This window comes from Neopelma chrysocephalum, unplaced genomic scaffold, assembly GCF_003984885.1.
Source record: "Neopelma chrysocephalum unplaced genomic scaffold, ASM398488v2 Primary Assembly neopelma1_59, whole genome shotgun sequence".
NCBI lineage: Eukaryota > Metazoa > Chordata > Aves > Passeriformes > Pipridae > Neopelma > Neopelma chrysocephalum.
Window position 1 is genome coordinate 18,451,648 of NW_020897714.1, and position 27,911 is coordinate 18,479,558.

At 43.8% G+C, this 27,911-nt stretch overlaps 2 protein-coding genes across 4 annotated transcripts; one reads left to right on the top strand and one right to left on the bottom strand.

Moving 5' to 3' along the window:
- The first annotated feature begins 963 nt into the window (after positions 1 to 963).
- Positions 964 to 20,634, top strand: DDX17 (DEAD-box helicase 17). 3 transcript variants are annotated; one of them, XM_027680230.1, is made up of 13 exons: positions 964 to 1,320; positions 5,172 to 5,322; positions 7,334 to 7,433; positions 7,571 to 7,704; positions 8,345 to 8,410; positions 8,700 to 8,841; positions 10,584 to 10,744; positions 10,833 to 11,005; positions 11,324 to 11,434; positions 11,898 to 11,959; positions 12,340 to 12,399; positions 16,590 to 16,829; positions 17,505 to 20,634. In XM_027680230.1, exons 1-13 carry the CDS (start codon positions 1,277 to 1,279, stop codon positions 18,026 to 18,028), a joined length of 1,968 nt encoding a protein of 655 aa, XP_027536031.1. In that variant the 5' UTR covers positions 964 to 1,276; the 3' UTR covers positions 18,029 to 20,634. The 3 variants fall into 3 exon arrangements, with proteins under 3 accessions (XP_027536031.1, XP_027536032.1, XP_027536033.1); XM_027680231.1 differs by lacking the exon at positions 964 to 1,320 and adding an exon at positions 2,522 to 2,574; XM_027680232.1 differs by lacking the exon at positions 964 to 1,320 and adding an exon at positions 2,583 to 2,601.
- Positions 19,703 to 27,100, bottom strand: KDELR3 (KDEL endoplasmic reticulum protein retention receptor 3). The gene is made up of 5 exons (XM_027680240.1): positions 26,622 to 27,100; positions 25,554 to 25,654; positions 24,880 to 25,038; positions 24,319 to 24,571; positions 19,703 to 21,455 (listed from the first exon to the last, which is right to left on the bottom strand). The coding sequence occupies exons 1-5, from the start codon at positions 26,710 to 26,712 to the stop codon at positions 21,415 to 21,417; spliced, it is 645 nt and encodes a 214-aa protein (XP_027536041.1). The 5' UTR covers positions 26,713 to 27,100; the 3' UTR covers positions 19,703 to 21,414.
- Positions 27,101 to 27,911: the final 811 nt, after the last annotated feature.

A 27,911-nucleotide genomic window follows, 5' to 3' on the forward strand; every position in this document is an offset into this window, starting at 1 on the left:
TGGAACTAAAAGGGACTCACTTTCTCTTCTGCCAATACAGCCAGTTTTTGATAAGCTGACGGCCCAGTAAGCACCAGTGATAGCGCAGCCGCCGTTTGGGCCGGGGCTGGGTCCGGCTGGTGTGACCCCATCACCCACCCAACACGGCCCCTGGTGCCGGGACATGCTGACCTGCCCCGTGGCGATATTACAGGCACGGCACAAAAGAACTTATGGCCAGTGCCACGTAATCGCCTCATGCATTATTCTTTCATTCGGCGAAGAGTCCCTGGTTGATCTGGGGAGTCCTCTCCCGGCCTGCTGGTGCTCTGGCGACACCAAACATCATGGCCGCTGTCACTCTGCTCCTGCCCCAGCTCCGCGCCAAGACTCCCCTACTAGTCTAATATGGAAAAACCTAGACCCGCCGGAGCCGCCATGGAGGCCCGAGGAGCTGCTCCCGCCCCGCCGCCCCTCGCCCCGTTATTGTCCCTCCATTGTGTCCCCAGCCCCGCCGCCACCTCGGCGGAGCCCGCGAGCGCGTAAGCGACAGGTCGTATTCTTCAAACCCCCTGCGCAATCAGCGTAGCCCTCCGGCTGTGCTTGCGCGCTCCACGAAAGAATGTTACACCAAGCGCACGGGCTCTTCCCGCCCTACGCCGGCCTGAATTACGCACCTTGCGTACGCCGTCCGTTTACGTAACGTGCGCCCCGGCCCAGGTTTTGCCTGCAGAGCCGAAGGCGTTACGGAGCGCGCTCCTTGCGCAGTAGACTTTGGGGAATAGCGTTGCTCTCCTTCTCCCGCCCGCCTTCCTCGCGCGGAGCACCGGCTCTAAGTAAAGAACTCCACGCACCTTTCGTAGCCCGCCTGCTGCTGCGCGGGGCGGTGTTTCGCCGCGCGAGCTTCGTGCGTAGCTGGCTTCCGTGAATAGGCGTAGGCGTCTCGGAGTGCCGCGGTTTGCGCAGCGCCGCGCCGCCCGTAGCGTAAGCGGAGCGGGCCGGGGCGGCGGCGGCCATTTTGTGCCGGGAGCGCGGAGGAAGAAGACGCTGGTGTCTCCACACTGCCCGGGCCCTGGAGCCGACCGAGAGCCCCGCCGTCCCGGCCGCTGACGCCCAGCGGGTCTCGGACCCACTGACCACCTCTTCTCCCTTTGTGTCCCACCAAAGAGGCGAGGTGGCGCAAAGCGAGTCCTCCGAGGCGCAGCCGCCCCTGGCTGGACCCTCTCCCCGTACCCCCAGCCCCTCGCCGTCCCCACGGCCGGCGTTCCGCTGCCTCTCGCCCACCCCTCCGGGGGCGATGAGAGGCTTCGGGGACCGGGGCCGCGACCGAGACCGCGGCGGGTAAGGGGGGGGTTTGTCACGGCCGGGAGGCGATGGGGGGAGCTGAACCGCCGCGTTGGGGGCCTGGGGAAGGCGGAAGGCCGGAGAGAGGGGGGTGCGCTGTAATAGCGGTTTTGGGAGAGCGAAAATCCCATATGTTGGGATTTTCTCCACGAATTCTCGTGTGGAGGTTGGGGGAGCTGACAACAACGTGGGGTGGTGGGCTTTTAAAATTTTTTACTTAGCTTTTCTGTCGTTCGTGTGTAACTGTGAGCCTTGCTTGCAATTTTAAGGCCTGCATCCACAACCCCTTCCGCCCCCAATAATTTTCTGCCAGCCCTCTTCTTTACCCTGCGACCCCCGTACCCGCCCCCCCTGCAAGCTACGAAGGTCTTGGTGTTCCTGTCAGGGTTGGTTGGTTCCTCTGCCCTTCGGGTTGTCATTGCTCCTTCTGGACTTTCTGGAAGGATGGCACTGGGGGAAGATTTCAGCTGCGCTCCGAGGTTTATCGTGAGAGGAAGTGGGATTGGAAACTGCTGCCATGCGGGGGACTTCGGTACTGGGGATCACGGCGAACGTGGCCCTGGACCACACTTGCCAAGCTTATGTAGCACAACAGGAATTGTTCGTGTGGCTCTGTAGAGACCCTAGTACTTGATACTCTTGAGTGTATTATTTAAAGGAAGTTTGGCTTGGAAAAGGCTTTTGCAGGTTTGATTTGATGTGATTTCTTGTTTCTGAGAATGATAGCAATAAATAAATACAGTGGTATTATACTACATAACTGGATTGAGGCTCGAGTTTTTTAAGAGCTGAAAGTAATAAGGCATTTGTGCCAGACCTTTTTAAAGAGAAAGTTGGAAATAATTTTGGAAAGTGGCATTTTCTGTCCTTCAGATCACGAGTAGTTAGGCCTTGGTTCTCAAGGATTAGCAATAAACATATCATGTGGGTTCTGTTATTCTTAATATGACAGACTAGATCCCAGTTAATAAGTCTTCTCTCGGTTTTTTTTTCTTTTCCCCACTTCCTTTTCTTCTTGTTTTCCCTCTCCACAGAGGGATTAAAGAATATTTTGCTGCATGTTGCAATGCACTTTAACATTTAGTTTCTGGTCGTCTGTGAAGGGAGATAGTTATATCATTGCTTTATCTTACACCCACATTTCACGTTCTGAAATTAAAAGATACTTTCATTTTTTTTTCCACAGAGAGGAGGGTTCTGGTGTTTTTCCGCTATGAGATTTCCAGCTCAGTTTAACACAAGGACATTGGAGTAAGCGCTTTGGCAAGTCTGAGATAGGTCAGACCCCAACTGTTTTTGGAGTTTAGTCAGTGAGTTTGAGTATGCAGATTTATTTACAGTTACTTAAAAGAATACAGGCCAAAGCGTTGACATGACACTTGATGTGCCTTAAAATTAGTGTAATCTCATTTTATGTAAAGTCTTTGATTATAGTGGATGCTTCTCTTTGATCAGGGGCTTTGCATGAGTAAAAGGATTGCCTACATGCTTTTTTGTGAAGGTTTTGGGCATTTGCACGAGAAATCTTTTTTTTTGGCACATTATCCTGGAAGTTTTAATGCATTAGAATTCAATTTGTTATATATGTCCTTTTAAGGTGTGAGAATACTTGTAACCGCTAATAACCATCATACTTCATAAATAAGCTGTATAAAATTTCAGGCTACCCAGTGTGCTGGTTCAACATCATTTGAAAGTTTATCACCAGTTGTTTTGTAGGCTAATGAAATACAAGTTTCTGGTTCCCTCTTGTCAGGAACGAGTTGTAGGTGACTACTTAGGATGAAAAATTACAATGTTTTGCTCTGGAATGTATCAAATTTAATCGGTTCTGTCCCAGAAATGATGGCATCACTAGTATGTCAGAAGAATGTTTTGAGCCAGACTGAATTTACACTTTAAAGAGAGCTGTTGGCAAATCAGGGTAATATTCCTAGATTCAAATCAGTTTACTTGGAATTGGAATCTCATTTTACTTGTAGTCAGAATGTAAAATGTCAGTTACTGCCAGTTCAGTAGATAAACCTCAACAGGCAGGTTCAAGGGCTGCTGTAGGGCTCACGTCTTTCAGGGCAGTATCTGGGCATATTGTGTATAAGAATGGAAAACTGAAACTATGTGACTTCAGTGTAAAATACATCGGTTTTTCCCTCTGGATAGCTGCGGGACAAATACAGTACCAGCTGTTCTAGCGTCCAGGCTTGCAATCAGCCCTGTCATATGTTTCCTTTCATGAGGGAACTCATTAACCCTTTGAACCTCCATTGGACTTCAGTGAGACTATGGGTTTTGTAGGGACTACTTGGATACAGAAATAGTTGCCATTTTGACCCGTTAGCAAATAAGGGATATTTATAAGAAATGGAAGATGCTTAATGCGCAGTTGCAACAAAGCAAACATTTTAAAACTTAGTAGATTTTAAGTTAGATTATATCTACCATACTTAGCTTTTCTGACAATTTAACCCCTTCTTCCTGTTAAAATGTTGATTTCAGTTCTGTTTTCTTGGTCTCTTAGTCACTATAATTTGTGGTTTCCATTGGGAAGTGATTTAAAGAACATATGCCCTTAATGTTTGAGCAGATAGTCTTTTACCTAAGATAATTCAGATCTTGTTTATTTTTTAGCAACTCTTCCTCCCCTTCCTTCCCCCACAAGTTATTCCTGTAAGAAGGTTGCTTTGGGGTTTTCGTTGCTTTCAGTTTGTTTCATTAACAGTTTTTTATTTACTAGTGGACTACCTGGGAAAGATGCAGACACTTTAGATTTGCTGTCTAAATAAGAGTTGTTTCAAATGTGCATGTCTCATGAATTCTATGTTTAGCAGAAAGCTATAGCTTTAGGACAAAATTTGACCTGATAGCATTTGGAAAAGTACCTTCTGCTGAGTTTGTATGATACTAATAGAAAAGCTGTAACTTTTTTTTTTGGTGGAATTTTAAAATATAATTCATGATGTTTACAGTAAAAAATAATTTCATGCCGCTAGGTTTTTAGTTACTCTTACAACTTATTACCATGAGCTCATTTTGCTTATTGCATTAGCCAGTCATTACAGTTAGTTCTTAACCTTTTGAAGTATATGAAATAACTTGGATTAAAAACACTTAGAGCAATAACATTTGAATTGTTATGGTAGTTGGAAATTTTTTTGTAAATATGAGCTTCTCACTCCTTTAAGTCTTCATCAAAATGCATTTGAGAGGGGATGTGGTTTTCCCCAGGTACTTTTTTGGCTTTTTTTATTCCTGTTAGACTGTGTTTTAAAAATAATTTTTAATTTTTTTATTTCATTGGTTCCAGAATTACAGGTGGACTTGCAGGCTTGGCTGGACTTTCTGTTCTTTACTCTGTTTTTCATTTGAGACGTACTTTTTGATAAGAAAGGAGAGGAGATATAGAGGGGGAGATAATGAAGTAGCTATTTTGTGTAAAACTAACTTGAGAGAGATAGAAGGAACTTGTAATTAGAGATTTTTTCATCCTTTTGATCTGACCATGTTGTTAGTGCACTGTCACTTTCAGGACAACCTGAAGTTGTATAGGTAATGCAAGTGCTATAGGTGTACCCACAGCCATGTCTTCGAGACAGAAGCTTTGAAGGGGTGATGTACAATAAGACGGTTTGGGGTTCAGAACTGACTTAAAGCAGTTTTATGTTATTTCAAGAAGTTTTATACCATCACAGTGATTTGAGGGGGGTGACTTTTGCTAGAATATTGTGCTCATGTGTCAGCTTGGGGAAAAGAGAATGGAAAATGGTTAAGAAAACTGCAAATTCCAGTGATTTTGAAATAGTTTTTAAATATTAAGTATTTTTTTTAATAACTAACATTCACATTCCTAGGTTTGGAGCAAGTCGCGGAGGTCCTCTTCCTCCAAAGAAATTTGGGAATCCGGGAGAACGTTTGCGTAAGAAAAAATGGGATTTGAATGAACTGCCCAAGTTTGAGAAGAATTTTTACGTGGAACACCCAGAAGTGGCCAGGCTTACCCCAGTAAGTTCTCAGATTCTGTCTGTTCCATGTTGCCAGCAACAGAAAATGTCACAAGTTGAAAAACTTGTCCTGGGAAGTCTGGGACAGATTATAATAGAACTGCCTCTTCATTAGGCTTGTTTGATGTGTGTACCAGCTCTTGTTCCCTTCAGTATTTAACATTAGCAGAGGTGATGCTTCTGTTCTTAGATATTTTATATTTTGTCATTTGTAACTCATCATCATAGTGCTGGTCTAGCAATTTGTCCGTGGAGACAAGACTTAAAGAAATGGAGTTACAGTATTGGAGAGGCCCTGAGATGACATAAAATAATGAACTAAAAATGGCAGAAATACATGAGAAACATTTACAAGTAATATTTTATTGTAAAAATAATTTGGGCTGAAAGAGACCATGGGGAGATATATAGTCTAAGCCTCTGCTCAGAGCAGGGGAAACTGCAGGACTAGAGCAGTGCTTTATCCTTTTAAGTATGAATCCCGGGGATGGGAAGAATTTATATCCTCTCTGGGTGGCTGTCTCAGGGCTTGATGTTTCTCGTGGTATGTTTTCCCCCCTAATAATTATCTGCAACATCTTCTCTACAGCGACTCATCTGGTTAGAAGTGGTTGAAAATAGCAGTTAAATTGAAGGTTGAAAATGGTTGAAAGTAGCAGTTAAAGGTCACTGTAAGCCTGCTCTTTCCCGAGCTAAACAAATCCAGCACTCCCAGTCTTTATTCCCAACCTGTACTCCAGCCTCCAGCTTTCCCCATATAATTGGACATGCTCTGTTAAAACAGTATCCTGTTCACACTGGGGGCTCAAAACTGGGTGCAATACTTTGTGTTTACTCTGTAGTTACAGTAATCTTTTCTTCCTATCTGACTTCAGTCTAGGGACTTTTATTCTGTCTGTAATGCATTTTTATATTAGAAATTTAGAGATTTGTTCTTAACATGAGGCAACAAACAAACTGTCATTATCCAGTTACATAGACTTACAAATCCTTATGTGAAAAATTCATCTGGCATAAAGGAATTGAAGGAGGCTTTGACTTCTGAAAGATACAACCTGAACTACTGAACTACAGTTAGCATTAGCTGCTGTAGCTGTCGTTGACTTAACCAGCGAAAAGGATTTTCACATTTTCCCCACTTTAACTTTTCATTCAAGCTCAAGAGATTCTCACAAATAGTCAATCTGTTGCTGTGAATAAAGTACCTGTTATTGATGTGTATCTCTCTATTGATTTCTAATGAGCATTAGAATAAGGTCATGAATTGTGGAAACGTTGCAAAGGGCAGTTGGACTTGGAAGATAAAGTGGGATTTTTTGGTCTAGATTTTCTGATTCTAAAATTACGCTTATGTGGATACACATTTCAGCAATATTACAAGGAGTTCCATTACTTAGAAAAATTGTTAGGTCTTGGGTTATCATAATGGTGCTATCTGGGCTTCCTTCACACAGAAATAAGTGTTGGTTCCGAAACAGTTCCAAGCAACATTTCTCAGTTGCAAGTTGTCCAGCAAGAACTCTGTATTTGGCCACCTGTGGCATGTGTTAATTGAAGGAGAAGGACTGTCCTGCCTTCGGTTTATTGTATATTAGGTCCTATTTAGTTTGTTTAATTCTTAGCATTGCCACATAAAGCATGTTTCTTATCCTCTGTTTGTAATCTCTTTTGAAGCTGTTGGTTGTTTCTGGCCTTTGGAAACAGTATGGTTCCTAAAAATAGTCTGTCAATATACTTTTCATTAAAAAGGGCTGTTTATAAGAAGACAGAGACAGTAGTCCTTCTAGGCTACTTAGAGAGCTCATACCTCTAAATGTTGCAGAAACTGTACAATAACTCAATCTTAAAATAAAATCTTAAGGAAGGTAGTTTTTTTAGATCTCTGTTTCAATTCAGTTCTCTAACAAAGCTGTTATCCAGAGGTGTGAAGAGAGTTAGCAGTTAGAATTATGCAATTTAAGTCTCTGCTGACATTTGGCATTTTTCTTTTTTTTCCCCCTCAACATAAATAGTATGAAGTTGAAGAATTGCGAAGGAAGAAAGAGATAACAATTCGAGGAATGGAGGGCTGCCCCAAACCGGTGTTTGCCTTCCACCAGTGCAGCTTTCCCCGTAAGTATTTTGCTGTTTGTTAACATCATGAGGATTACTCAGAACACACCTAAACAGTTACTGGGTCTGTTTTCTAAAAGGTCTTGTAAAACCTCAGTAATCTTTTAACAATTTTTTTCTTTTCTACAATTCTTAAGAGTATGTGATGGATGCCTTGATGGACCAGAACTTCACAGAACCCACTCCAATTCAGTGCCAAGGCTTTCCACTCGCCCTCAGCGGTCGTGATATGGTGGGCATTGCGCAGACCGGCTCTGGGAAGACTCTGGCAGTGCGTATTCTTTCCTTTACTTAGCTAACTTTCCTGGTCGCTTTGCAGAAATTACCTGTGCGTTAGTAGTTTTTAGGCTTGTCAGTACTACTTGAATGAAGTGAGATGATTACAGGTTTTTAAAGTTTTCTTTATTGCATCATGGGGGAGACTTAAATTTCAGCTCAGCTAGCCTGTTGTACTCACAGGCTGTTGTGACACAACACATACGTCACAGGTTATACACACAGTATTTTGTGCGTGTCTTCGATTTTGGATGCTTAGTCACTTCTCTTTGGTCTATATTTGCCTTGCAGTTTAAAAAACAGGATGTTCTCTTTAACATGTCTTTCATTAACCAGACAAGTTAAAAGTCTTCAAGGTATACATTAATTTAAACTGCAGTGTTCAAAAGGATTTTTATCCTTTATGAAAAGCAGTTGTTAGGGCCAAGATTGCTCGATTTGGCTGACTTAGACTCCAAATTGAAATGAACCTTCCTTTCAGTGGTGCTGAGCAGCTATATTTTGTGCTCATGTCAAAGCAGATATGGTTGGTCGGCAGCTCTGAAAATCTTCAGTTCTGCTGGATAAATGCAAGTATATTTTTTTCAGAATCCTGATTTTTAGATATTATATAATACTGTTTTCTTCTGTTTCAGTATTTGTTGCCTGCAATTGTTCACATCAACCACCAGCCATATTTGGAGAGAGGGGATGGCCCAATTGTAAGTGTTCGTTGATTCTCTTCCTTTTTGTGTGTATGGCATGGCATCGTTAATGAGATGTGTGCTTTATTTAATTGATGTATCAGAATAGTAAGTGGAAGAATGTTTACCATTGCAATGTGAACATCCCACTCAGTTGAAATTCTGTGCAATTTCTAGAGATTCTGTGCATGTTCTAAAGATATTTAAATGCTTTAGCTAATAGAGAGCAGATGGTCCAACTTTGCTTATGATTTTAAGTTAGGAATGTGTATGCAGCTTGACTGTCCTGAATCAATTCCTTTTGCAGTGTCTTGTTCTAGCACCTACTAGAGAGTTGGCCCAGCAAGTGCAGCAGGTGGCTGATGATTATGGCAAGTGTTCAAGACTGAAGAGTACCTGCATATATGGAGGAGCACCTAAAGGTCCCCAGATCAGAGATCTAGAAAGAGGTAATTTTAAAGTGGGTGTTTGCAGTTTCTGGAGGAAGTGATATTGTAAAAGCTCTGTAAAAATACAACTCTTCTCAAAATCTATTTGGAAGGTGGTGAGAGTGAGTGAGTGGCTGGCTCTTTTTCCTGTTATAATGAGAGTTCGTGAGGTAGTTCTCTTCTTTGTTATATAGTGACTTGGATGTCAGATTTCCTTTCTGTTTTCTCTTTGAACTTCGACTTGTGAAGGTCACCAGGATGTAGGAAGGGGAAAAGGAAACTTCCCAGAAAGAGAACAGGTTATTTTGAGGAAATGCAATACCAGCAAGTTTAAGGAAGGATTTTGCATAAGGCATATTTCAGGTTTCCTGCCTAGGTTTGTTCAAGTAATCAGACTTAGTTTCTGAATGTGTAGAAACTTCTTTACATGGTGGGAGAGGGTGTGTTTCTTTTTCTGGTTGGAATTTTTTAAATTATTGTTTGTTTTTTAAATTGTTCTCAAGCGCTAAGCCCTATTTCTCTTCATGTACCCTGTAGTGTTCTGTAAATGCCTTTGTGTACATAGCACAGGACTGGAGTTGGGAATGGTGAGGAACCGTGGTTGTACAGCAACCATTGTAGCACAGTAGTGCTGAAGTGTCCTAGCCCTCATTTCAAGGGCCGGTTGCATAAAATTTCAAATGCAGGAACGTGATGATGGCTTTCATCTTCACTAGATTAAAAAAACATAATTAGAACTATGTGAAAAGATGTAAGAAGTATTACCAAGGTAAGCTTATATATACAGATCTATTCAAGACGTCAGAAAATTTCACTTACCACTGCAATTTGCAGAGTCATTATTGAAAACTGCAGTAATGGGATAAAGGTGTGCATGGTAAAAGTCTGTGGGGTAGCTCTGAGAAAACTGTAGTGCATTCCAATTCAAAAGTAGCATCTTAATGGAAGAGTCCAAAGTTACATGAAGAATCCTTGGGAGGATCAGCTTACTGGGTTTTTGTACACCTTTCTGGAGTGCTGTAAAGTAGATGTTCTGCTTATGAAGAAAACCTTTTTCATGTTCCCTGTTTCACTAAACTTGCCTTCTGTGGACCTTTCAGTAACACTGAAATACTAACCTGAGAGATCTGGGAATTGGTGGAAACCAGACCCTCCTTTTAAGGAATGTGTGAATTGCCAAAGTGGATATTAGTTTATGAATATTTAAACTCTCTTTTTATGCTCATGAATACAGTCAGGATGGTTTTCTCTCACTATTGGTGCATAATTGCTCAGTATTAAAGCCCATGCTTTGACTTTATATATTTTTTAAAAAAAGTGGAATTTCTTTAACTCAGAGAGCAGGAGGAGCACTTCATGTTTGATTAACATGGGAAGTTTAGCTGGAGTTTGCTCTGATTTTTCTAGACACCTCTCTAGACTGCATAATTCTGGATGAAGATGGGTCAGGATTGAGTAGAATTTTATTTAACTTCTGATTTTTGGACAGCTCTTCACTGGTGTTTTTCTGACAGTAAGCTTTTAGCTTCTGTACTGCATTTATTATTCTAATGGCACTGTAACAGTAGTTTCAGAATGGAAAAAAATATTAAAAGAAACTAGGGCTTCTACTGAAATGACTCAATCTTGGGTACGAATGAGGGTGGTGCTTTTTTTTTTTTTTTTAAAACAATTTTGCTCTGGAAGGTGATTCATTCTGACTAAAAATACCAGTTGACATTCAAATGAAGAGCCTTACTCTTTTTCCCTATTCTGTTCTGAAGGTGTGGAGATCTGCATTGCTACACCAGGTCGCCTGATTGACTTCCTTGAGGCTGGAAAGACCAACCTTCGTCGGTGTACGTACCTGGTGCTGGATGAAGCAGACAGAATGTTGGACATGGGGTTCGAGCCCCAAATTCGTAAAATTGTTGACCAGATCAGGGTGCGTGACCGTTGTAAAAGCACAGCCTCCTTTGTTTTCCTATTCCAAGCCCAGTACCTTTAATAAATCCGTTTTCCTTTTTTCTTAGCCTGACCGACAGACTCTGATGTGGAGTGCCACCTGGCCAAAAGAAGTGCGCCAGCTTGCTGAGGACTTCCTGCAGGACTATGTTCAGATCAATGTGGGAAACTTGGAGCTGAGTGCCAACCACAATATCCTGCAGATAGTGGATGTATGCATGGAAAGTGAGAAAGATCATAAGTAAGCTAATTTTCGTACCATTTCACTTTCTTTGGTTGTATTTAAAAATCCACATTGCTTTGTAAGCCAACTAGAAGTTTCAAATAGTAAAGTACTTGTAGTATTATTTAACCTTAGAGTGTTACAAAATAAGTAAGCCCTGTGATTGACTAATCTTTTGTGTGTATTCTGACCATACCATTGTACAACCGACTGAAATTCTGTGTGATACTGACCTATGTGGATGTATGTTGTGTATGTACTCAATGTTGGCTGGGAGGGAGCTCCTGTATTCTGGTACATGTGGACATACATCTTAGTTCTTAATGTCTGTTTTAGACTGATACAACTGATGGAAGAAATCATGGCAGAGAAGGAAAACAAGACTATCATCTTTGTGGAGACAAAGAGGCGATGTGATGATCTCACTCGAAGGATGCGCAGAGATGGGTGATTAGCTTCCTCCCTCCCTCCACTTTTTTCTAGTGGGAAACAGAAATTGTAATCAAAAGCAGTAATGTTTAAGTGTTCATGATGCTATTGTTGGGAACAACTTGTCCATTATTTTCTTGGCTGAATTCAGTCATTCTTTCCCAGAAGATTCCAGTCCATCAAAGCATTAGTGCAAGAGAGAGTATTTGTAAACAGTGCAGGTTTGTTAGTGTATTGGAATCCTGATATGCTGTTTGAGAGTGTATCAGTATGGCAAATGTGATTTGGCTTTGATGGTTGTTTATGTAGGTAATGGGTTTACAGTACACATGCTGGGTAGATAGAGGCCAGAGGAGGATAGGGAATAAAATATTTCTTAAATCTTATGGTTTTGCATTTTAAACAAAATGCCAATAAAGCGTCCTGTTGCCTTTAATGTCTGTACTTTCTGTCCCTACTAATGTACATTTCTGTTTGGCAGTTGGCCAGCTATGTGTATCCATGGAGACAAGAGTCAGCCAGAAAGAGATTGGGTGCTTAATGGTGAGTCCACAACTGAGGGGAGAATAACTTGGGCTGCTGTACCTATTTTACCGAGACATGCTTTTCTCCAGTCTTTTTTTTTAACTCCAGACCCAATAGATGCATTTAAAAGAACTTCCTTTGCCTTTGTACTCTTTAGTTTCAGTACTTGTATTTGCCTTTTTTTGTTTGTTTGTTTTGACAAAACACAATGGGAAAATTTGTTAACCCAGAGAGATGGATTTTGAAAAATAGTTGAGGCATTATATCCTGACTTGCTGGGGTTTCTGGGATTGACCCATCCTCCCTAGCTTCTGGAAAATGAGCATTTAGTGTAAATCAAGTTCAGGTAACTTTATCTTTTTTAACAATCTTTCTTCATAGCATGCTTTGTTTTACAGAGTTTCGTTCTGGAAAGGCTCCTATCCTCATTGCTACCGACGTTGCATCTCGTGGGCTAGGTTTGTACACATAGACCACTCTTGCCTACTGCTGCATATTTTTCTTCTTTGGACTGAAAAATGTTTTCTTTAAAAAAAAAAAAATTCAAAGCGTGATTTTCCCCCACAAATGAAATACGTTTTTTAACATTAATCTTTTTTTTTTTCTTTCATATTCAAAGTCTCTTCCTGCTCCTAATGAACAGGCTTTGGTCTGCAGCAAGGCCTAGGCATGACCAATCGATCGCCAAGAGGGAGAAGAGACGTCCAATTATGCAACCCAACCCTTCCACCACACTCACTTCTTCCCCAAATCCAGCTTTTGTTGCTGGATAGTAGGGATGGATTGCTCTCAGTTCAGAGCGTGTCAGATAAAGTTCAAGTAGAAAGTTGTGGGAGAGCATTTCGACAGCAAATAGCTAACATTCTCCCCATATGACACACCACAGATTTGAACATACCAACCCCAGTGTACATGCATGTTTACCCTGCAGATGTATTCACATCTGAGAAAGCACTGCTCCAGATCTTTGGTCTTGACATGTAACCTTCCCTCCTCTGTGTTCCTTCTAGGCAGGACCACTGAGATGATATATGGCCTTTAACAGATGTGTAATTGAATCAGAATAGCACAGCTCTGTTCTGGTGGTATGAAAATGATCTGTCTGGATGCATCAGTTGTGCCCCCTTTTATAATAAGCATGTTTGTATTGCGAAACACAGTGTGCTGAGCACAGTCCTTTTACATCTGCCCACCACAGAAGAGGAGGATGGCTTCTGAAGCGCTCCGAGTTTTAATAACAGACATTGAATACTCTGCCCACCCTGGGTTTGGTAGAGGATAAACTACTTGGGGATCAATGTCTCACTGTAGTAGATTTTAGACAAAATTACTGCAAATCAGTGCAGATTAACTCGGAGAATAGTTTGTTAAAAGCCTCAGTTACCTGAGTGTTCTTCATATGCTGACAGGGTGGCTGTGCTGTGCATCATATGGTCACTTTTTAATACAGGCAGACCATTACTTAGACTTGGCAGCCTTTGTTCACACAACCTTCACCCTTCCTTCCCCTTCCCCCTCAAAAAACATCTGTCACTTCCTCAGGAAGTGATTATATGGACTTCAGTCTCTGCCCTCTAGGGTCATGTCTGGACCTGTGCAGTTAGAACTTGGGCCTGTTGGGAGAAGGGACTGAGGCCTGAAACCAGTTTGTATGAAAGAGAGCTGCTTTCTCTAGCAGCATTTTTTAAACAGGCTTGCTATGTGCTGGTAGCTTCTTTGTGCATCTTGCCTAGACATTTAAAACAGCCTCACCCCCCTCAAAAAAAACCAAACCACTCCCCCCAAAACGACTCAATTGGATAACACTTCAGAAAACAGTCTTCCCACTTCCCATCCTACACTTCACCTGAGCGAAGGGGGAAAGGTCTCAGAGTCTGTTTCTTGTTACTGAACAACATCTCTGCTTGTTTTGGGGCCCTGAGTTTGCTGCTTAAAATAAGTCACTTAACTGGCAAACTTCTGGACGACTTCCTCCAAGATCCTGGAAAGTGAAGGCTTCTACCTAAATAACATAAAACAGGGGCGCGCGCCTTTTGGCTGAGTCACCAGGGCTTTCCCTCTTCCTAATGGAACATTGATTTCAAAAAAGCTTCTTCCAGGTAAGTTCTGAGTCCCGTAATAAGTTCTTTGTGATAATTCCCTGGAGTGAGGTCCTCTCTCTGCACTGATTTTTTTTTTTTTTTTACTTTATTTTTTTGTTCAGTCTATTAAACTAAAAACATTGAATTTGTTTTGTTTTGTTTTCTTTAACAGAAGCTTTGATATCAGCTGCAGATCATTCTCAGTGCAGGGGTGGGGGCACATCTACAGTGATGGTCTAAACATCTAGACTAGCATGTTTGCTAGTTTATGTCTGTCCCGATTAATAATTGGAGACTGTCTGTGCCATAGGGTGTTCTGATGGTCTGACAAAGGGAATGTTTCCCAGGTAGCTGTCAAAAATGATTCACAGTCTCAATTCTTGATCCTGCTGCATTATCTTCTAAAAGTGCAGGAAGATTGTGAGTGTGTGCAAACACTTTGGAGCATGCTAGACTGGAGAAGCTGAGTCTTGTACGCGCTCTGGTCTTTTCTTCAGCGAGCTGCGTGCTCTACCAGGACCACTTTCTAGTCTGGAAAACACCCTTGCCTCTTCCTCTTCCTGCCTTCCCATTCTTCCTGCTCCTCCCCAGTCAAGTCAGTTCTGTCTACATTGATAGCTACGATTCCCTGTGCTTTCTGCTAGGAAAGCACATCCTTGTATCCTCTCTGGTAATTGAAGTCACTTACTACTGGATGTGCAAAACAGGACTGACTGAGGACCATGTAGCCTGGAGTTTGTCAGTCTAGTTACACTCTGGCTGTGAAGATGCAATCTGTCACACGTACTCCTCTCTTTACTTCACTTTCCTTTTTTAAAAAACCTGTTGCATCAAGGACCCTAGCTGGAGACTCGCGCAGCCCCCTGTGAAACCTGCCTTCTCACTCCCTTTTTTTGGTGTGATTCAGGACTTTGGAGTCAGCAAAGACTGAGGAGCCCCCCCTTTGCTGTAATAAGAAACAGACATAAAGTCCCCCTCTTGTCACTACAACCCTCATGTTTTTATTTTTCCTACAACCCCTTTGAAATTGATGCAGTCTGGGCAATAGATGCAGTCTGACCCTTTGGATGTAATTTTTGTATCTTCATTTTTTTGACAATTGCCCCTAAGAACCCCAAATAGGGGACAAAAAGCGTTGGAGGACCTGAAACTTACCTGAACCCAGGTTCTCCGGCGCTTCACAACCAAATGGGGCTACAGAGAAGCGTCTAAGCCAGTTCACAGAGCGAGCGTGTGTGGGGACTTCTCGCTGCCACGGACCCTTGATGCATGCTCCCCGCGCTCCAGTGGTCCCGTGTCAGAGGGCGGAGTTTTCGAAAGGAGGCCGCCAAAAATAAAAGGCAAAGAGACGGGATCGGCTGCAGCGGTTTCCCACAGGAGGAGGGAGTGTGCATCGGTCTGGTAACAAACAGAGAATGTTTCTCTCTTTAAAACCAAAAAAAAAAAAAAAAGGGAAAGGAAATCACAAAAATCTGTGTTTTATCTTGGATATTTTCAGAATATTCTTGTTAAAATGCAGATTTTAAATATTTTTTTATGAGCTGTTAGGGCATTTACTGTAAAACTGCATTTGAAAATATTGTATACTATAGTAAATAGGTGCTTTTGGTACTTAAGGTGCTTTCACTGAAGCGTTACACTAACATTTGCTTGATTTCTGTCCTGCAAGTTTACAAAGTCTGTCGTTTTGTAAAGCACACAGTTCTGATCTCCCAAATTTTAATACTGTTTTGCACACAAAGCCATTTTGATCATTTTGTTTCCTGCTTCCATCTGACACTGGAAGTAGGAAATTGCTGATGGAATTCAGGATTGTCCAAATTATGCAAGCTTGCCAGAACTGGACAGAGCAGCACAGTGAAATGTTAGTGCAATGCATTCTGGCGATAACTGCAAAGCTGAGTTAAGATATTCTAGGTCTGCATAATTTTTAATGAGTTGGCTGAATAATACTAATGTAATTGGAGTGTCTTAAGCTTTAGGCTAGGGAAATTAGTTCACTGTATTCTATTAGGACTGTAAAAGGAAATATTTTTAAGATTGCCTTTTATTTCATGTTACCGAGTGGAAGGTAAGTGATCTCATTACTGTTATTTTTTGTTAGACTTCTCCCAACAGAGTAAAAGCTTTACCATGGCAGTTCTACCCTTCCTCCACCCTAGTTTGCTCTGTCTGTTGGTGACATTTTCACTTTACAGATTGTGTTTAAAAAGAAAAACCCAAAATTCAATTAGCTTATTCACAAACACTGATGTCTGATACAGGAAGACAGAGAAATGCATTCTGGGGAGGATAACTTTGAGTGCAGGGCAGAGCTGCTTTAAAATTATTACTCTATTTCAGGACATTGACCTTTCTTCCTGATAGTCTTAAATTTGAGTCTTCTGCTCTTTTGGGATGAGTCTGTCTTGTGTTTATTCCATGCAATTACTAACTTTGCTTTTTTTTTTTCTTATTACTGTCACCTGCATTCGTGCTCCCCACCTTTCGTTGGCACGTCCTCTCTTCTTCTCCCCTTTCCTCAACCCCACCCCTTCACTGTGCTTCGCTCCTGGGCACTTCACAAGATGTGGAAGATGTTAAATTTGTGATAAACTACGACTATCCGAACAGCTCCGAAGATTACGTGCACCGTATTGGCCGTACTGCACGTAGTACCAACAAAGGTACTGCCTACACCTTCTTCACACCAGGAAACCTGAAACAAGCCAGGGAGCTTATCAAAGTGTTGGAAGAAGCCAATCAAGCCATCAATCCAAAGCTGATGCAGCTTGTGGACCACAGAGGAGGAGGAGGTGGTGGTGGAGGTAAAGGCATATGGGAGAAGGGCCACACAGGGAATAGGTTCCCCATTTTTGAGGGAGGGAAAGATTAAAAGAGGGTAGGGAAATAGTAAGTGCAAGTCTTAAGATAGCAAACAGATAAGTACTCGAGGTCACAACATGTTATGTAGATGTAGTATATCTACATAATGTCCCAACAGAGAGGCAGTCCCCTGTTTTACCTGAGCTGTAGAATTTTATTTTTCTCCTGATAAGGTCATCACAGGGCTGATTTCATTTGAAGTAAGTAATTCCTTATGGCTCCTACCTAAGCACACGCAACACTATGCATGTGGATACCCATGCAAAATTGAAATGAGTAAAGGGATACACTGACTTATTTCAGGGACTGAGACTATTTTTGCTCCCATTCCTTGAACGAATAAGAAGTTTCCTTATATTTCCAAGTTAGCCCTGAATTTCTTCCGTTTTCTTGTCTCCAAGCACGTGCATAAAGAACCCTTGTTGAACTTTGTGTTTACACTTTGAACAAAATGATGAGGCATATGCACAGCTATGCAGGGAAGTTACAGTCAAAAGAATGTGCTCCTTGTGGGCAAAATTGGGAATGTAGAAGGGGAAAAATAGGGGCACAGTTGTTCCAGAATTCATTGTTTAAGACTTGTTCATGGTACTAAATCTTAATATATCCATCGCCAGGAGGTCGTTCTCGTTACCGAACGAGCAGTTCAGTAAACAACCCTAACCTGATGTACCAGGAAGAGTGTGACAGGAGGCTCCGGGGAGTGAAAGAGGGCCGGAGAGACTCAGGTGGCTTCAGAGACCGTGAGCGTGCTGACAGTTATGCCAACGGAGCCAACAAGACCTATGGCAGTGCCTACGGGAGCCCAAATTCTGCTTTTGGGGCAGCACAGAGCCAGTATGGTTACACTCAAGGGAGCTATGGAGCAGCTGCCTATGGCACGAGTGGCTATGGCACTGCAGAGTACAGTGCTAGTGGCTATGGTGCCAGCACCACAGCTGCCACCGCTGGGAGAACCTCACAGAGCACTACCCAACAGCAGTATGCAGGGATGGTGGGGCGCTCGGGCCAGCAGCCACAGCCGCTCATGTCACAACAGTTTCCGCAGCCCCCTGCCACTAACGTGATGGGCTATATGGGACAGACTGCCACCTACCAGTACCCACCCCCACCCCCTCCCCCGCCCCCCTCCCGCAAATGAGACCACTTGGTGACCAGTGTAGACCTCTTGCATTTAAAGGAACCTTTTCTTTCTCTTCTTTCCCATTGTGATGTCTCTCATGCAGGTTAGACTTAGAATTCACCATTCAAATCCCTTAAGCCCATCAAAAATGGCCCCCAGTCCACATTAATGACCCTGTCCTCTTTGGTTTTTTCTTTTTTTTTTTTTTTAAGAGGTATATATAGTTGACTAGAAATTCATTATTTTTATCTTGCATGTTGATGAGTTTGGAAATTTTATTTTCTCTAAAGGAAATGGGTATAAGGCAGATAGGTCCCAGGTCGATCATCTTGGTGTCTAAGGTTTGTGTGAAAACTTGCTTTTGAGAGGAAGAAATTTCTATTCTGTAACATGTTAACTTAATTTCAGGAAGTATCAAGAGAGGTGGGAAACTTCGGGGAGCCAAAAAGCACTTCAATTAAAATATAAATGCAAGGGAGCAATGCTCACTTCTCCTAATCTTATTTTTTTTTTAAAGTAGCTCACTATTATTGCTTGTAATCTTATCGTAGATGACTTTCTATAGGAAAACTCTGCTCATTTGTCTGAGCTGGCAGTGTTCAGAGTGATGCCTTATTGTCGGCATTTTCCACAGCTCTGGAAGCCCCATCTTCTCATACCTGTAGCAGCCAGCAGTAGGGAGGTTGGAATTAAAAATCCAGTGTCTGAGACCAAACCTGCCTTGGATTTGATACCTGAAAACCTGATAGTTGCTGTGGGTACCACTGCTAAAATACTCAGTCAAGTAAGTTATTTCATGCGGAGCTTGGTTATTGTTAAATTAGTTTCTGCTCTTAAATTCCTGTTGTTGAATTTATTGAGAGAAGTCATACTTGAGAGCCAAGAAACTAAACAAATGATGAACAACGTATCTTGTTCGTCTGTCCTTCACAAACTCCCTCCCTTTTGCCATGGGGAATGTTCTGAATGCCACTACGCTCAATAAAATGTGACAGAGTTTTCCACACTTGAATTTAAGAGGCTTGAATAGAGTGGGCTGGGAGGGAGGGCAAGGGGGGAGAAAGAGAGGAGGAGAAGGAGATTGACTGGGATCTCCTTTCCATGAGGTAAGCAGTGAGCTGGTTAGTGCATCCTGATTCTGAAGCTTTATTTCTTTTGTACCTTTGCTCTGACTATTGCTTTCTCTGGCTTTTGAGTGCATTTCCCTGCTCCATTGGTCCCTTTGAGCTGAGCTCTTGCAGGTAGGTAGTATTTTAGAAAATGTTAGAGAAGAGTGAAATTTTAGTAAATACGTAAATTAAACTTGTTTATTTTACAGGCTAAGGTGGGTGTGAGGGGGGTTCCCCTCTTTAGTAAAGCATGTTGTTGACTTGTTATTTCTAATACCAGACGGTTCAGAGACAGTAGATGATAACAGGAGTTGGCTGCTCTTGATCTGATAATGTGACAAAAGAATGGATACGTCTCCTGGTTTGAGGCATGCTCTTTGCATTATGAGAGTGCAGGGGCTTGTGGGTTTTTTCTGTTGGCGTTCTTGCATATGGATGAACAAGGCAGCCCACTCCTTCTGTAGCTGAGTGGAACTTCTTATAGCCCTGGAAAAGAGCTTGCTTATACAGAAATGATTTCTTTTTAAATTTAATTTCTTACCAGAGTAAAATTTTGGGGGTTGAATGTGCTGCCTTTTTTTTATTTTTTTTTTTTTTTGAGTGCAGTACACAGGCAGGTTGCTGACAGGGAGAAGGGAGAGATCTTCCAGAACCTCAGTTCCCTCATCCCATTTTATAATTCCAGTGCCTGGGCAGGAAGTTCCTTTGCTTGTGTTAAGTGAAAGCCAAAAACATTTTGTTTATCCAGGCACTGACTGATTTGTCTTTGGCCTCCCTCACAAGCAAATATAGAGCTTTTTTTCTTTTTTCTTTCTTTGTTTTAAATTTGAGAGTTGAATGCAGAAATGTGTTTGAGGGGTGTAGGAGTAGGACATCTCACTGACTGGCTTTAAAAAGGGTCTCTGGACCGCCAAAGCTGCCTTATAGTCTGTTATAGCTTTCACTTCTTTTTGGGGGGACTTGTGCACATGTAAACATCGATGCCAAGTCTTGCTTTATTGCCATTGAGGTCAGCTGAAGTCCCGGGTCTCGGTTCAGTTCAGAGTGTCAACCAGACTGTTAAGTGCATAAATGCACCGTGGCATGTGCTGCCCCTGTCCCACCTGGTGCTCGCTGCTCTGTTCCATATACCAGCTGGGGAGCCCTTGTGGATAAAGCATTAGTCTCTAGTGTTGTTTGCATTGTTTTCAATCTGTAAAAAGTTTGTGGGAGTGTCAGATGAGTTGGGTGTCTCCTCCCCTCCCACTTCCTGAAGCAATTTACTGTTTGGACTTCTCTGAACAATGGAAGGGTTAGTGGCTTTGTGTGGGATCAGCATCTTGTTTCACACATCTGCTGGTCTCTGAACACATTCCTGTTGTATTAATAAAGACTTGAATTGAGAGATTCATAGATCTGTGGTGGTCAGGCACAGGATACTAAGAGCTATGTTACTATTCTTAGTTTGTAAATTGTCCTTTTGATACCATCTTGTTTTCTTTTGTAGGTATAAATAAAAACACTGTTGTCAATAAATTGTGAACTTTGTCTTTATTTATGAAATGTAAAGCCGTCTTTGCCCCTGTTCTTCCCAGTTCTTGAAGTCAAATTCAGAGAGATGGAAACACCTCTTGGCAACCCACTGAATTTTAATTGAAATTGTCCCCATCTGTAGGATATGAGGAACTGAAAGTGAGTGAGTGGGGAGGATATTTGAATACTTGTGGAACTGGAAGATTCATATAATTCAAAGGGAATGTGTTTTTCTTGAATGTTATGGGACCTAAATAGGGAGAGGGTCAGGCAGACTTAATTTTGAAGAGGGTGTTAGTTCATACAGAGTTAAAATAACAGTTTGTAGCATCTGCTGTATCAGATGTGGCCACCTGTGAAATAGGTCAGCAGCTTTTGTCTGTGCTATCAGACTTAATAGTACCATGGTCCCTTTACCACGGGGACTTGCCAAAGAACTAAAAGGAGTTACAAATTCCCTTATACTCCTTGTACTGCCGCATGTTCAAGGTAGAGGTGTGTTCTGGAGGTAGATGCTGGGAAGAGCCAGGAGAGAATAATTTGCACTACTTCGGTATTGGCCAGCACTACTTAGACTAGCACCAAATTCAAGTGAGAAAAAATAAAAAAATGGAGGGGAAGAGTCTCGTGGATCAAAAGCATTTCAGCTTTCCAAGCCTCGTCTTCCTGTCACCAGGTTGAAACTTGGCTGAGCCATCCGTTAGTCAAAAAGGGCCAGGGAAGGAAAGCTGTGATCTTAAAAGCTTCATCTTCAGAATTTCTTGCGTTGTCAGTGGAATATCTTCAAACAGGCATGGGGAGACTTAGCTTCTTTCCTTTTAGGACTGTGCAAAAGAGAAAAGGTAATGAATGAACTTCAGGGAATTCAACTGTTTTGTTGTTTCAACAATTTTATTTTTTCTAAATTGCTGTTTAGAGCATGGGGTAGTGGGGTGCCAGGTTTGCAAACTGCAAATGGGAGACAACCACTACAAAATTGCTGCTAAGAGGGGAATCTCCACAAGCTAGCTATTATCCTTTATGCTAAAGGAAAAGGTTCCTGTTTCCTTTTCCATGGTTACTTGCTCTCCAATGTGGACCCTTTTAATTTTTTTTCTAATGATGTGCTATCCTTAGTGCTTTCCTCTTTTGATATAGACCCTGGCCTGAATAAATGGTCTGTGGCCAGCCCCTCCTAAGCCTGGCCCACCCTGAAACTTGAGATGGCAGGGATGCCTCTGGTGGGGTGCATGGAACAGCAGCTGCCCTGGATGTGTGGTGGTTGGCAGGGCATGGTGGCTGTTGGCCTGGTACAGGGGTGCACCCTGGGGGGGTGGGTGCTGGGGCCTGTCTCTCTTGGGTGCCAGAGGGAAGGGTACTAATGTGCTGACAATGGACCACAGAGGGTATTGAGTGCCTGATGCACCAGGTGGGGCCACAGGGACTGTGCCAGGCTGGAGAAATGGGTTGGGGGGAACTTGTGAGGGTCGGTGAATACAAATGGATGTCCTGCCCCTGGGGTGGAACAACCCCAGGCACCAGTAGGTGCTGGGGCCTGCCCAGCTGGAAGGGGGCTTGGCAGAAAAGGCCCTGGTGCGTGCTGGTGGACGCCAGGTTGAACACAAGCTGCCAATGTGCCCTTGTGACAAAGAAGCAAATAGCCTCTGGAGCTGCAGGGCCAGCGTGGGGGTCCTTCCTCTCTACTCAGCCTTGGGGAGGCCACAGCTGGAGTGGTGGGTTCATCTCTGGGCTCCCAGGACATATTGGAGCTCATGCAGGACCACAGGAGCATCTGACATATGAGCGCAGGCTGTGAGCTGAGACTGTTCAGCCTTGAGAAGGCAAAGGGGGATGTCACCCATGTGTACAAATGCCTGATGGAACAATAAAGGAGGCAGACCCAGACTCTGCTGAGTGGTGCCCAGTGACAGAACGTGGGGCAATGGGAAATTCCACTTAAATATCAGAAAATAACATCTTACAGAGGGTGGTCAGACACCGGCACAGGTTGCCTGGAAAGGCTGCATCCTATAGATAGTCAAAACCTTTCTGGACAGGACTTTGAATAATGTGCTGTGAGTGGGGGCATGGATTAGATGATTCCCCCTCTCCTTCCCCTATCTGCTTCCAACCCCAGCCATTCAGTGAAATACAAGCTTTGGGGAGCTGAAAGCTTTCTCAGGATATCTTTCATGTCCTTGTGTTAAACAGAAAGGAGCTCATCTAGTTTTGAAAACAAGATAAAAAGAAGTAGCATTCTATAAAAATCCCTTTGCAATGCTTTGGTATAGGCTCTGAAGTCTTATTTAATACATTTCTTTACATAACACATTTTTGCTTTTTTTTTTCTTCAGCATTGCTGCCCTTTTGTCTGAGTTCTTCAGTGTTAGAAATGTTTTGAAAAGTTGGGGTTTTTGAAAGAATGTAAGAGAGATGCAACCTGCTATAATATTGCTGGCTCTCATAAATGACTGCAAAGCATTTGCATATCTTCAGACACTGTTTCTCTCCCATGATCCAGAACATTTGTGTAAAAGAAAAGAGGGAAAAAAAAGCAATTCTCTTCCTGCTGTGATGTTCCAGGGACAAATGTTTTTTCTTCTGCCTCCTGTATCATCTAAATTTTGCAGCTCTGTCACTAGTGGTGTGAGACCAAAAGCCAACAGTTGTGTTTTATCCCCCTTTTGTTCCACCATCACAACTACAAAGGGTATCGATTTCTCACAAAATACAGAAGGACACAGGACACATGAATGGAGCGAAGCTAAACTGGGAATTAGTTCTGAAAAGGAAAAAAAAGGAATTGACGTCGAGCACCTTGATGGCAGTTTTACAAAGTGATTTTCTGGCTACAAAAATATTGAATGACAGAAGGAAGTCTTAATCTGCCAAGGCCAGCCACCTGCTCAGTGCTCCTGTCACCTCTCTATCAGCATGTACAGTGCATGAAGCTACCAAAAATCCATCCCTTGAAACATCAAACACAGGCCATCACTATTGCTTTTGGCAGACTAGAAAATAGTTGTCCACTCAGGCAGTTTCATCCAATTCTGTCCTCCTCAACAGAAAGATGTTCTAAAGTGTACTTCAGCCTCGGCAAACCACAGTGTGTTCTACCAGAATTTATGCCCTCAGTGCACTTGTTAGCTCTGGTATGTAGCCATTTACCAAAACATGGCACTGAAATGGGAGGGACATCTGATTTTGGAAAGCGTCTCTTCTGTGCAGATGCCCATCTTCCTACAGAATTAGTTCTTGACAATGTTACATCTTTCCCATCAAAGGAAAAGTAGGCTTAATAATATCTCCATATGTCTGCAGTTGCCTTCTCAGGTACATTGTCTGCCTGCAGCTATTTTTTCCTCCTCAAAGTTGGTTTTTTTTTTGCGTGATTCATAATCTTTCAGAATGAATGTAGAATTTAAATGTACCTCAGTTGTTAACTTCCCAAGGTGGGGTTAAACTAGGCTTAGCTCTGGTTTAATTTCTGCTGTGTTTCACATGCATTTTAGAGCTTTGTGAGCAGTGATGCCCACTTGCATTCAACAAATGGTTTTTTTAAACTGGACTTCAGGTGCACAATATGCATCACAAATACAGCGAAGAATGAAGTCATGCAAGGATTAACGCATGGCAAGCTGCAGCTCCACTGTGCATTGCAAGAGTGTTGAATAAACATTTTAGATTTATACCAACCTATTTACCTACCTTTGGTGACGTATAGATAGAAGAAGTCACAGTAGAAGATGGTTTGTACCACCCCAGAAACTACAGCGATCTGGTCATAGAAATTCTCTGTGTGGTAGCGCCAGACCCAGTTGGCAATGTAGAGAGCACGGTAGAGGCCCAGGAAGAAAAGGTAGTGCGTTGTGATGGTCTCTGCTTCCCCTGTCTTGCTGATCATGAAGAGCTGAGGAAGGATAGCCACGGACTCCAGGTAGATGGAGAAGGTCCAAAGTATCTGTGAGGTGCAAAACGAAGGCAGTGGGGAGTCAGTGCTGGTTAATGTGTGTTAAGGCCCAAAGCTTTTCCTTTGGCAAAGCACTGATGTGTAAGTGGCATGAATAGTGCTGCTGAAGTTGGGGAAAATGAGCCTGCTGTGCTGGGACTGAGAGGAGACAGCACTGAGCATCTTCAAGGCCTGCCAACTTTGCCTTTCCTGCTTGCTTTTACTGTTAAAAATCTCAGTTATTCAACATGCTTCTCCCTCTGCTGCCTGGTGTCAGGCTGCTGCTTCCCCTCCCTTTTCCTGCCTCAGCTTTTCCTTACCTCCAAGGGGGTGAAGCTGTGGTTCTCCAGAAATGACAGGCCTGTAACAGGGACCAGCAGGAACTCGAGGCGAAAAGAGTCATTCTCACTGTCAAATGTTTTCCGGAATTTCACATAGATCATGTACACGGTGACATAGGCACATATCAAAAAAATGACCTGGGGGAGAGAAGGGAGATGACAAGACCTTCTGTGCTTAGAGGACAGCTTTGCCAAAGGTCCGTAAACCTGGTTCTGGTGTGGCCATGCCAGGGGCAGATGGTGGTGAATGATTTTCCTGTGCTGGTTTATGGATTGACTTCTGCTGGAGATGCTCCAGTGGTCAAGTAAAGCTTGCTCCACCATGAGGATCACATGTGTTTGAGTCCCTCTGGGGCTCTGTGTGAAGAGGTTGGCTTGGTAGCAGCCTTCTGTTAGCATTCCTGCTGTGCAAGGACACCCAGGCTTGGTTCACAGCATCTCATTCTAGTTTTAGTGGTACTAAATGTGGCTCAGCTCACTCACTGGCTCTGGTGAGGTGGTTTTTTTTTTCAATGGAGAGCCAGTGACACCGAAGGAAGCATCTCTACCCACACTTCCTGGCTGAAAAACTCACTTAATGACCGTGTACCCTCACCTCCCTGAAAAACCACGGCGAGCTGAGGGGAACCTCTGCTGCACTGCCCTCTCCTTACCTTCATCACAGTGTTATAGACAGAGATGAAGTTTGTGAACAGGTCCAGATAGCGGGTTGTGAAGACAAGGGCAAAAAGAATCTGACTCTTCCCAGAGATTCCTGTGTGGCAGGGAGACAAAAGGAAGGTAAAGCAGATGAAGGGAAGGACCCATAGGGTGGTGGTTTCCCCTTATGCCTTCTTTGGAAGCATTTGTATATATGCATGTTGTTTTGTGAGCCAGGTCTGGTGTGCAGGTGCTGATGTAGCTCTAGACCTACCCCAGGACTGGCCAGAGACTCCCAAGTAACAAGGCAGGCTCCTGCTCATGCCACTGAGCCGTGCCTGTAGGGACTGGCGCCCAGTGGGCATGTCCGCTGCTTTGGCCAATTCGGTCCTTACTGTCATCAAAAGGCCTTTCTTCTCCCTCCTTTCCGCCTTTGTTGCCCACCTCATCAGGGATTGTGTGATGTGACATCTGACGTAGGAGGGAAGAGCTGTGGGACCAGCCCAGGGATGCTGATGGAGCTTGGTCACTGCTGGCTGGGAGATGCAGTCAGGCCCACCCATTTCTCTACCAGTGATAATGGTCACAGCCCCAGCAGCCCAGCCCCAAAATCTATGGCCGGGGATATGAACTCAGCAAAATCCTCCTGCAGGAAGCTGTTGTCCTAATTTCCTCATCCCAGGATGGGGCAGCCTCTGGCACCTGTCCACCACTGGCAGGACCTCCAACCTAAAGCAGCTTTCTCTCCAGGTTGTTGGTGTTGGTGCTGCCACAACTTCTTACTCTCATTTTCCACCTCCCTCTGGCCTTGCTGCCCTCCCCTTCACTTCACCACCCCAAGACCAACACTTGCCCGAGGCTGTGTGCCTTGCCACATCACATCCTTCCAACACAGCGCTCTCCTTCTGGCAGGGACACCTTCCAGAGGAGGAGGATGACTTCCCTGCGAGAGCCCAGTGGGGAGGGCTTCCAGTTTGTATGAGCTATCACTAGCCTTTCCAGCACCCATTTTACTTGCACCCTTCATCAAGCTGCCCTCCAAGAAAGACCACCCTCCTTCCCTGAGGCATGGAAGCACTCACCGGCACAAGACTTGGACTTCAGGATCTTCAGGAGGAGAATAATGATGGCCAGCAAGTGGGAGATATCGCCCAGGATGCGGAAGATGTTCATGGTGCCGGGGGCGGGGGGGCTCCTCTGGGACGAAGGGAGTGTGGCACTTTCTGCAGTCAGGGAGGGTGAGGGCAGGGAGTTTTTCTTCCCTGAGCCTCAACTGAGTGAACAGTCTCCTCCGGCTTAACTTTCCTTTTTCCCTGAGCACAGAGCCCTCCCTTCTTGTGGAGCAAAGTTCAGGCTCTTCTCTTCACTGATTGTGGGTGCCTTTTGCCTTCCAGGCTGGATGTCTCCCTTAATTACTTTTCCACCAAGGTGTATTTTCCCTCTCCCAGGCTAGGGCCTTCCTCTCCCTGCTTTAGGCTGAAAGTTGGGGTTTGTGCCCCGGAGAGCCCCAGGCTGAGCAGCCCTGAAGCCAGCGCTGGGTGACGGTGACGTGGCTCCTGGCTGGCCGGGGAGGAGAGAGAGGAGGAGGCAGAGGCGGGAATAACTGCGCTATTTTTCCCTTTTTCTTTTTTTTTCTTTCCTCTTTTTTCTTCCCCAGCTTGTCTCAAGTTACACACGGAAGTATGGCTAAAGGGGAAAAGGCAGAGGGAACGGGATTCCCATCCTCTGGCCTTGAGGACACACCCTCCTGCGGGGCCAGGCTTCCCAGGGAAGTTCACCATGGGTGCATTAACCTCTGTCCTGCTCCCAGCCAGCAGCCTTCTGCCCTCTGCCCTTGCTGGCCCCATCCCGCCTCCAGTACCTTCTCTCCAGTGCTCCACCTTGTCTCCTGGAGCAAAAGACGTGGGGAGAGATTCGAATTACCAAACCATTGCAGCTCTTCCACAGCAGTTCATGCACAGGCGTTCCCTGGTGACTGCCCCACCAGGCAACCGTACCTTCAGATTTCCCATCTGGAGCAGCGTGGATCCCAGACCCCAGCCCAGGAGGAAAGAAAAGATCCTCCCAAGGGCTGGTTTGAAACAAACTTCACTGAAAATATTAATCCTGGATGCCTGCAAGTGTGTTACAAACAACATAGTTCATGTGTTGAGTGAAAGGAGCACATGGGCGCTGCTGATTTCACAGAAAGGAGCTCAGTAGTGACTGTTAGAAAGTTCTAATATATTTGAAAACAGCTCTAAGTGACCAGCCTGGTTCAGATAAACCTTGTCCTTAGAGAAGCGGTTACACAGGGAGATCTCATGGCAGCAGTGGGGGGACATCTGCATCAAGAACCAGCAACTAGATATTCAATATCTAATCACTTTGTA

Coding starts and splice junctions, on each gene's coding strand:
- DDX17 (XM_027680230.1), top strand. CDS start 1,277: ATGAGAGGCTTCGGGGACCGGGGCCGCGACCGAGACCGCGGCGG. Junction 5,323..7,333: donor AAGTGGCCAGGCTTACCCCA/GTAAGTTCTCAG, acceptor CAACATAAATAG/TATGAAGTTGAAGAATTGCG. Junction 11,006..11,323: donor GAAAGTGAGAAAGATCATAA/GTAAGCTAATTT, acceptor TGTCTGTTTTAG/ACTGATACAACTGATGGAAG.
- KDELR3 (XM_027680240.1), bottom strand. CDS start 26,712: ATGAACATCTTCCGCATCCTGGGCGATATCTCCCACTTGCTGGCCATC. Junction 25,039..25,553: donor TCTATAACACTGTGATGAAG/GTAAGGAGAGGG, acceptor TCTCTCCCCCAG/GTCATTTTTTTGATATGTGC. Junction 21,456..24,318: donor CTATCTATACGTCACCAAAG/GTAGGTAAATAG, acceptor TCTTTTGCACAG/TCCTAAAAGGAAAGAAGCTA.